The sequence below is a fragment of the Oncorhynchus mykiss genome, chromosome 12 (genome assembly GCF_013265735.2).
Source record: "Oncorhynchus mykiss isolate Arlee chromosome 12, USDA_OmykA_1.1, whole genome shotgun sequence".
Taxonomy (NCBI): domain Eukaryota; kingdom Metazoa; phylum Chordata; class Actinopteri; order Salmoniformes; family Salmonidae; genus Oncorhynchus; species Oncorhynchus mykiss.
The window spans coordinates 95611586-95621700 of NC_048576.1; the positions used below are offsets into that span (position 1 = coordinate 95611586).

At 43.3% G+C, this 10115-nt stretch overlaps 1 protein-coding gene and 1 long non-coding RNA gene across 3 annotated transcripts in view; one reads left to right on the plus strand and one right to left on the minus strand.

Moving 5' to 3' along the window:
* Positions 1-9553, minus strand: part of LOC110486837 (protein kinase C alpha type) — a 225879-nt gene extending 216326 nt beyond the window's left edge. Inside the window, exons 1-2 of the mRNA XM_036939339.1 lie at positions 9384-9553; positions 7977-8008 (exon numbers count right to left, since the gene is read on the minus strand). Coding sequence (XP_036795234.1) covers positions 7977-8008; positions 9384-9553 — 202 coding nt within the window. The remainder of the gene's footprint in view (positions 1-7976; positions 8009-9383) is intronic.
* On the plus strand, positions 1349-6576 carry LOC110538762. 2 transcript variants are annotated; one of them, XR_005035235.1, is made up of 5 exons: positions 1349-1619; positions 5523-5720; positions 5847-6327; positions 6394-6429; positions 6508-6574. It is a non-coding gene; the product is annotated as an uncharacterized LOC110538762 (long non-coding RNA). The 2 variants fall into 2 exon arrangements; XR_005035234.1 differs by having other exon boundaries at positions 1357-1619; positions 5847-6032; positions 6508-6576.
* Positions 9554-10115: the final 562 nt, after the last annotated feature.

A 10115-nucleotide genomic window follows, 5' to 3' on the forward strand; every position in this document is an offset into this window, starting at 1 on the left:
CTCTCTCCCTATTGAACCTGTACTCTCTCTCCGTCCATTCCCCTCATTCTCTCTCTCCCTACTGAACCTGTACTCTCTCTCCCTCCATTCCCCTCATTCTCTCTCCCTCCATTTAACTCATTCTGTCTCCCTCCATTCCCCTCATTATCTCTCCCTCCATTCCCCTCATTCTTTCTCCCTCCATTCCCCTCATCCTCTCTCCCTCCATTCCCCTCATTCTCTCTCCCTCCATTCCCCTCATTCTCTCTCCCTCCATTCCCCTCATTCTCTCTCCCTCCATTCCCCTCATTCTCCCTCCCTCCATTCCCCTCATTCTCTCTCCCTCCATTCCCCTCATTCCCTCTCCTGCACTATTTCCTTCCTCTTCTGTCATTCCTTCACCTCTCCCTCATTCATTCTCTCCCCTAGCCTTTACATCCTAATCTCTCCACCTTGCCTGCTACCTCCCTGTTATTTTCTCCTTTTGTACTCTTAATCTCACTCTCTACCTACCCTTTATATCTCTCCCTCCCTCTCTAGCATTTACCTTCAGCGTTGCTCTGTCTACACACAGTTACCTGGCTTGGTGTATCAAGTATCCCGAGAGCGACACTACACTGGCAGAGACTATGGTAACATGGTGTGGACATCTGGGCCCTTGTGCAGTAGTAGTGTCCCTGTCTGACTCTATAGAGACCACGGGAGGTTGGTGGCACCTTAATTTGTTTGTGGTAACAGCTGGAGCGTAATGAGTGAAATGGTATCAAAAACATGAAACACATGATTTACATGTGTTTGATGCCATTCACGCCGTTCCAGCCATTATTATGATCCGTCCGCAGCAACCTCCACTGGTAGAGACTTCCCAGAGACAAGTCCATGGTTATCACACTAGAAGGTTACTGAGAATCACATAAATGATTGCACTGTTTTTGATACTTGGACAACAGTTTGATCAAAACACTGAATTACACTATTCTGAATTAGAGTAGTTAAACTTGCATCTACACTTTTATTTAGGACGCAACAATGTTGTGTATAGTTTCTAACTGCCCAAAGGTCATGTCTAATAAGCATGTTAAAAAAAGTGGTAATCTCATCAAGCTCCTTCATTTTTCTGTGACTTTTCTCAACATGGCGTACGATAGTATTGATGATTTTCCTTACCACAAGCTTTCCCTGTCTATCCCTCTATGGCTGCTTTACACAGACAACCCAATTCTGATAGTTTTTTAAATAAAAATGTGACCCATTAGCGGAAATATATCACAATTGGGCTGCCTGTGTAAATGTAGCTCATCTGCCACAATTGGGGCAATCGTGTCTAATGTCTAGATTGGCTACACCTGAAACCTGTTTGGGAGGGTGCAATGTTGAAGTGTGTGCAGATAGAAATGTATTGTGTAAAACAGATAGGTTTGCATGTCATGCTAAAATAGGAAAACAAGTCAACTCTATTCATTATATTAAATGATAAGGTCCTTTAGTCTCTAATTGAAACCGAGGAGAGTCAAGGTGCCAATACAAGGAGAAAGCAGCACTCTCCCAGTTAAAACCAGAAGGCTCTAGCAAGCTGTCTGTTGCCACACCATAGCTACTGGGGAGTTCTACAACTGAGCTGATGGCTCTTGGACACTAAGGTAAGAAATGGGTTATCTTCAATAAGTTGTATTGTTGAAGGTGTGCTGGCCCTTTTACTAATCATTCCCCTTTGCTTTTTCAGGGTCTCTTGGCTCTGTTTTGTGTTTGTAGGCAGTAGTAGTTTACCTGTCAAATGGAAAGCCGGTTTCTGCTCTTTTGATAATTTAAATAATTAGTTTTGACTTAACACAATGATTTTAAACTTATTTTGAAAAATGTCACATTACTTTGATTTGACCTGATGCATTTGTTTAGCCTCTAGTCTTATGTTTGTGTCTTATTCCAGGGTTCTTAAACTTCAGCCCCAAATGACAACTTGTCATCCCATGACCCAACTTAACAATGGTGTAGACATATTGTAGTGACTGACCTTTGACATGCCCAGGGCCCCCCTTTGGTCCTGAACCATAGCCTAGGGCCCCTCTTTGGTCCTGAACCATAGCCTAGGGCCCCTCTTTGGTCCTGAACCATAGCCTAGGGCCCCTCTTTGGTCCTGAACCATAGCCTAGGGCCCCTCTTTGGTCCTGAACCATAGCCTAGGGCCCCTCTTTGGTCCTGAACCATAGCCTAGGGCCCCTCTTTGGTCCTGAACCATAGCCTAGGGCCCCTCTTTGGTCCTGAACCATAGCCTAGGGCCCCTCTTTGGTCCTGAACCATAGCCTAGGGCCCCTCTTTGGTCCTGAACCATAGCCTAGGGCCCCTCTTTGGTCCTGAACCATAGCCTAGGGCCCCTCTTTGGTCCTGAACCATAGCCTAGGGCCCCTCTTTGGTCCTGAACCATAGCCTAGGGCCCCTCTTTGGTCCTGAACCATAGCCTAGGGCCCCTCTTTGGTCCTGAACCATAGCCTAGGGCCCCTCTTTGGTCCTGAACCATAGCCTAGGGCCCCTCTTTGGTCCTGAACCATAGCCTAGGGCAGGGTTTCTTAAACTATTTACCTTTATGGAGTTTAAACTGCTACTATGGAGTTTTTTTTTCTCTCTCCCTCTCATTCCAGTTTCCCTGGCCAGTATGTTTGTCCTTGACAACATGGGTATGGAGGGAATTCTGTACCACCAGAAATTGAATGTAAATTCTCATTTGTTTTGCACAAATTTAAAACGGTTAACGGTTGTCTTTAATTCTATTCCAATTCAATATTTATTTATAGGCTATTTTAGTTATTGTATTGTTTTCAAGCTTAATTAAACTTGGATGCATTTGGTTTGAAAACATTCTGGTACTTTGTCTGCCAGGAAAGGTAGCTGGAAACAGTGAAACACTATGGTGAGCTGGCTGTACCAAGTGGTTCCTGAATCTAATGTGGCATGTTTAATGTTCTTATGAATACTACCTCCACTCCATTCCTGAACTCTCAATAACATGTACACGAAAAACACATTAGTGTGAGATACCGCTACTATTGAAGCTTTTCAGCTTCCAGGAATTGTGTGCAGATACATGGGCTGTGCATTATGTTGAACCATGAGGCGTTGAATGAATGGCACGACAATGGGCCTCACGACGCCCAACTACACTGGATAGATTATCAGGGATGTAACCAATTTGTGGATTTTTTTTGTGCATATGCATGCGTTTCTGGGATATTATTTCAGTTCAATAAACATGGGACATGTTTGATTTAGTATTGCTTTGGAGCCCTAAACACAAGTTGATTAATCCTACTGTTCAAATGTAAAAAAATGTTTTACCCGTACACAACTGTTGCTTTATATAATAACACAAGAGAATGTGCCCCACTACATGGCTTAAACTTCACTAAATACAACTATAGGCTGTCACACTTGACACTACGCAATGACCGTAACCAAGCCGCTGCTTCTCCAGGTGTAAAATATTTTCTGTGGGATTTTCAGAAAAGCAGGTGCATATTCTATATGCATGGCTGTGAAATGTCATACACGGTAGTTGGCATACCGCGTGAAGGCCCCCTCATTGTCTTAAGCTACTGTAAAAGTGATGTCAATATTATCGCAGACTGTAATGTAGTTAACTTACTACTTTCAGTAGGCTACACTATTGGTTATACTATTGCGACTTAAACAATCCACGCCTATCTGAAATGCAGCCATATACGAAACTGTCATTTTGCACACCATGTTGAAGAGGAGCCTCACGAAGACTGGTAGCCCAAGATGCGCTCATTAAAAAGGCACACCGTAACATTAATTCAGGACCATGGACCGAAGGCTATCGCCAGTCTGCGCTCTGAAAGGATAACGTTAGCTGCCAATTTCGGCACCAACAAGGTGAACAGTCAGGCCACAGGAGCGCCTGCCAGGGCTCACCTCGCCGCACAACCAGTAGGCTACATTGGTCATTATCCCTATACCATCAAATGACGCAAAGCTGTAGATCTAGCAATTAGTCTCATGTGCAACAGCTTTGCTTCCGTCCCTCGCCCCTACCTGGGCTCGAGACACCTTCTGTACACCAAGTCACCCTCGAAACACTGTTACCCATCGCTCCACAAAAGCCGCGGCCCTTGCAGAGCAAGGGAAACGAGTACTTCAAGGTCTCAAGTGAAACCCACGATTTGAAACGCTATTAGCGCGCACCCCACTAACTAGCTAGCCATTTAACACTGGTTACACATGCAAGTAATGACAATCGCATATCTAAAAGATGCATTACAGTAAAAAGCAAAGGCCTAAACTCTAGTTTGCATAAAATCTGCCGAACAACCAGTACATGAGGGAATTGTATTAACTCTGGCACGGCAGCCAGGGCCATAAAGGTTGTAGTTGACCATTTTAGAGTTGCTGTGTTGAACCTCAGACCTTTCTGAGCCATTCTCCTTCCTGTTGAAATGTACTTGGCAGGTCACGCTCAAATGCCAGCTGGGCTTTTCGTTGACCTGACATGCTGCATCTCTTCACTGAATACGTTCTTCAGGGTGGAGAGTGTTTGCACATTGCTGTGATGTCCCTAATGTTTCAGTGCCAACTGCACTCGGCATTGCTGACAAAGGCCCTGAGTGGGGTTCTCTGGCAGCGGTTGTGATTTTACTTTGCGTCACTCTTGCTGGGCCAATATTACATTTGCTGCTAGGCTCTCAACCTCGGCGTGGGCCAGCAGGCTGCTCAACATCGCTCTCTGTGGAAGTCCATTGGATCCCACCCAGTGCGGGGTCAAATTAGCTTCCTAAATAAGGTAAAGGCAGTACCTTAATTACATTGCATGGCTTGGTTCCCAATCAGAATGCATTTTTGTATTTTAATATTACATCCCCCTCAGATCATGAGCGCACCCAGCATATAGCCTCTGTCCCGTCTGCACTACAGGCAGGCCTTGAGGCACTACATTGGTAAAACCGGGCCAATGTAACTCAGAACACTTTATAGGGCAACAACTGAGGGAGGGCACGTTCTTTCTGGGGGTCCATGCCCAGCTTATCCACCCCATAGAACCGGCCCTGCCAAGGAGACTTCTACATCTATCTATCTAAACTGGAACCACCATCTCAGTAACTCATGCATTAAGTGCAACTCCTAAGATTTGGGTTTGCTTATAAAAAATGTGTTTTCCTTGTAGTAGAAGAGCAATCAATGTACATGCAGAAACACGTTTATTAAAATAAACTGCGTTTAACTGCAATATTAATTTGATTCAGTTTCAAATCATTTTCTAAATAACATTTGTGCACTACACATTCAAATATTGAATTTCACGTTCTGAATACAAAACCAATGAACATTTCTGGTGGCACTGAAGTAACTCCATCTGCTATGCTTCCTGTCATTTTGGGCTATTGCCAACACTGTCACTTAAATAGTATTTTATGATGTCATGACAATATAAATCTACATGTTTATCAGCTCATGTAATGTTAAATTATCACGTTATTATATTCAACCTAACTTAATGAGCTACCTGAAGCTGAATGTCTAAACTTTCTATCCAGCCCTGATCCTGTGTGAGCAGGCTAGAGCCAATAGCCCCAATATTCCTGGAGCCTATGTACCCCAGTGTAACAAGGAGGGCCTGTACACCCCAAAGCAGTGCAACGGCTCTACAGGATACTGCTGGTGTGTTAACACCGAGGGATAGATGTCGTCTCTCCACTACTCCAGGCTCTCCCATTCCATGTGTAGTGAGACTGGTAGGTGTCAAGCATGTGTACTGTCATATCACAATTTGAATATATTATAATCAGATTGATATACTGTTACATTACCAGTTGGCATAATACCCCAATTAATGGCATGTGGTAATTATTGTCCTTCAGTCCCAAGCAGCCAGAAGCTCTCAGAAGACTTCAAGACCCAGTGTTAATGAGGTAGCAGGACCTGTTAACCAATACCCCTGTGGGTTGCCCTTATGGGTTCCAAAGGCCTCTCAGAATGTTGGACCTCCTATGGGTGGCAGCCCAGACACATCCACCCATCTCCAGAATCCACTGGTGGCCAGCAAGGTAAAGGAAACATCTCCCTCTGCTGCTGAGCAGCAAGAACCGGCCCCATGGATCAAGCAGTGTGTTGGGCCCCACCAGCTGCCACGATCCTGTTCTACCTCCACCCAGCATTATTTTTCAGAACCATAACGACTATGAACGAGGCAGTGGTTTTCTCCAACACCCTCTACTCCCCAGGAGACACAGCCCAGCCCTCTGTTAGTGTTGTATCCCATGATATCAGTAAACCTGTGCCTAACCAGCCTCTCCTTAGACCAAGTGCTGGATCCAAAGGAGTGGAGTATCCTATCCTCAGGTACTGTTACAACTACATGTGTACAGTAGTCTAATTTGGATGACTGACAAATGTTTCTCCCCACAGACATTGGCAATTGATGCATGAATGATGGGCTTTAAGGTAAGTGTGAACGTGTATGGCATTCCAAATGTGATTTGCTTTGATTACTTGGTATTAATGTTTTTCTACATCTTATAGGTTCTACATGACGTTCATCCCCCCTTGGTGATGCGCGAATGTCCAATAAACTTTTGTCATGGAATTATATTTTGCTGTTCTGAATTCAATGGTTATTTTGGGAACGTAGATTTGCTATTGCTTACAATCAAACAGTCAGTTTTCCTTTACCCTTCCTCATAGTTACAATCTGACTCAGAGAGATTCAAACACACAATTCCATTTCAGATACTGGGAACTTGGGTATTGCTGTAAATCCTTCACTAACTTTTCCAACCAGCCTAGAAGTGACTAATCAAAGGCCTCCAGCTGTGACTAGAGAACTGATACCGTTGGTATTTAGTCATATTAAGTGGCTCTGCATGCACATTAATTCATCAAACAGAATGTGAAAGTGCACTGACGGAGGCAGTGTACTGTAGTTTTACTTTTCTGTGGAAAACTGTTAGCGAATGCCATATTTGGGAGAAGCCTGAAAAGTGGCAATGCTGCACTTTTGAAGTAAATTTGAGAACACTGGCCCCATCCAAGTTTTTGCCGGATATTAAGAGTTACTGAGGAAGGGGAAGAGTGAATAATGACCTGATTATCAACAAGCTTTAAGAAAGACGCAGCATGTTGTCTGAACAATAATGAGAATAGAATTATGATAAGATGGGTTTACACTTCAGGAGAACAGACTGCATAAAGTATACATGTAAGAGCAGTCAAATCTCCAGCCAGTGATTAGCCAGTCATCACCTCACTGTCTGGACGGAACCGTTTTCAAACCACTCAATGAGCCCTACTAGACTACACACAATGTGTCTAAACTGTTGTCTATGGGGAAGTACTTTGGTGCTGGTGGATTCAGAAGCCTTCACTGACTGTATCCTTGCTCTTGGAAGAATAGCAGACATTGTTGCACTCTGAGCAGGGCTTTGAGATGTACAGTAACCACACAAAGGAACAAGCAGCTGGCATCTTCACTTGTGGATTGCTAGTGGATTTGACATCAACCAAACTGGCTTGTGGACAGTTCAACATCCGCTTGTACAGTGGTATGAATATGAATGATTAACTGTTGGTACTGGAACTATAGGAAGTGCATCATACAGTATATGGAAATTGGATACCTAATGCTAAGCTAACATGAGTGTACACGTAAATTACTGTACATCACTAGCGGTTCTGGGGGGAAGGGGGGACCAGTGCCCCTGTGACAATTTTGGAACCCCTTGTGGCCACCCTAAATGTGTAGTATGAAATAATTTTTACACAGCAGAAATTAGTTATCGTGCTCTACATCTGTTATTAGACAGTGGCAACGATGATGATTATGAACATGGTCTTTTGCCTGCAATGCAGTGAAGAAAATGTAACTGGCCCCTCTAACAGTACAACTGGCCCCAGCTTGCCCCCCCTCAGTTGAAATGGTCTAGAACCGCCACTGCTGTACACATGCAAGTATGAGCGTAAACATGTACACATAGGCAGAACACTGGGTTTACCTTGGCACTGGAATCCTTGTTTCCCAAATCCCCTGTGAAAAGCAGTGAGAAGGAGCAGTGAGTGACAGCAGGACAGATGGTGGTCTTACCTGTACTTCTGATGCTCCAAGTCATACAGTAGGGTCCCACTGGGACCACTGTCATTTCAACACATTTCAACACAATGTGACAACATTGAATCAATTTGGATTTGCAAAAGGTCTTAAGGGCATTTAGTTCATTTAAAAAAACAACCTAAATCCAATGATGTGAAATGTTTTGAATTCATGTTAGTTGACATCTTAACCAAATGTAAACTAATTAGATGACCTGACATCTATGCCCAGTGGGGTAGCTCTGGTCCAGGGGGGCATTAGTGTGCTTTCCTCAACTAGTAAAGGAAAGCACACTAATGTACTGGACCAGAGCTAGCAGTAGGGTTATTGCTATATCATTTGATGGTACTCATTTACAGTAGATAGAGTTTAGACGTTTCCAGGCTATAAGACATGAGCATGGAAAGATCTGTGGCACAGGTACACTGGATTGAGAGTTCAGACTTCTCCAGGCTATAAGACATGAGCATGGCAAGATGTGTGGAAGAGGGAAATTAGACTTCAAAAGACGTGAAAGATCAATTTAATAGCCTACTGAATGTGAACGTTTTAGAGTGCAAAATAAACACAATATCTGAGACATTATGCCTCTGATTAAGGGGGTGTGTCATTCTTGGCAAGATGAGTAATTATGGGGCGAGTTTAGTATGGCCTGGTTGGAAAACAAGTTGCACATTAACATCAGTTAGCCTAGTGGTTAGAGCTTTGGGCCAGTAAAGGTTGCTAGATCGAATCCCCGATCTGACATGGTAAAAATCTGTCGTTCTGCCCCTGAACAAAGCAGTTAACCTACTGTTCCTAGGCCGTCATTGTAAATAAAATGTGTTCTTAACTGATTTGCCGAGTTAAATAAAGAAAACACATTTTAAATCCATACCCAATTCGGGAGCACAGAGATCTATTGCTGAGTTCTAGTTGCCAATCAGCGCGCAGAAGAGTGTTTTTGGAAGGTGAATGGCGAGCTTCATATGATTTTACGAGAATAGCACATGTGAAATTAACTGTTCGCATCATGGAATTTATTGAACATTTATAACTATTACATCCAATTAATTTAATAACAGAAGGTATCATTTGAATTAATAAATTATACATTTTGATGAGGATAAGCGCCTAACAGGCTAATTATGAGTTTAATAGCAGTGCCTCAAAACCATTTAACACTTTACATAAGGCAACTATTTAGCATAATTCAAAACAACAAATAGGGTAAACAAGGAAATACACTAACACGACCGGAATGACGAGAGCGCACCAACTTTTCCTCTCCCCTTTCACACAATGATGGGTGCGCAAGAGCAATAATGCTTACCATATGAAGTCTGTGCAATGACTGCAGAATGTCGGTTGCTTGAAAAACCTGGCAGTAAATTTGTGATTTTTGACTTCATGCACGTTTTTCTGCCGCAGAGCACCTTTGCGGGCGAAACGGTTCCCAACCGCAGCTGAGTCGCTATAATGTAAAAGATGATGATCAGCCATTGCAAAAAAAAGTAGGCTACACGGTCGTACGGTTCAGTTTTACTCCAAGGAATCTTCACTTGTATTTCTATACGCTCACTAAAATACTATAGGCTACCGCAACTGCGAAATAGCCACTGGACAGCGGGTTTCCCTTTTGCTAGAGCCACCGCTGAGCGCTTCTTTTTCATTCTAAGTGACGTCAATAATATGATATCCAGTGTTGAACTGCAGCTGTTGGAAATTGCAAGTCAGCATTGCCATCATGTGGATGAAGTTTATTATTACAGTGGTAGGCTATTCTCAGGAAATAATCTGTATTTAGGCTAGCTCATAAAGGTAGATTTATATAATTTCTGGTAACACATATGTTTGTACCTGGGACAATCCCAGTTCAACCTTTGTTTCCAAAATCTACCTCTGTTGCACAGACCACTTTCTTTATTTTCATCGTGAGCAGGCTCCGTGACCTTGCCTCGCCACATCGATTTCTAGGTCGTTCCACCAATTCGGTGCCTTTTAAGATGTGCGATTTGGTGAAAAAATCTTTGGATTACACCTCATTGTAACATTCTGCCATAAG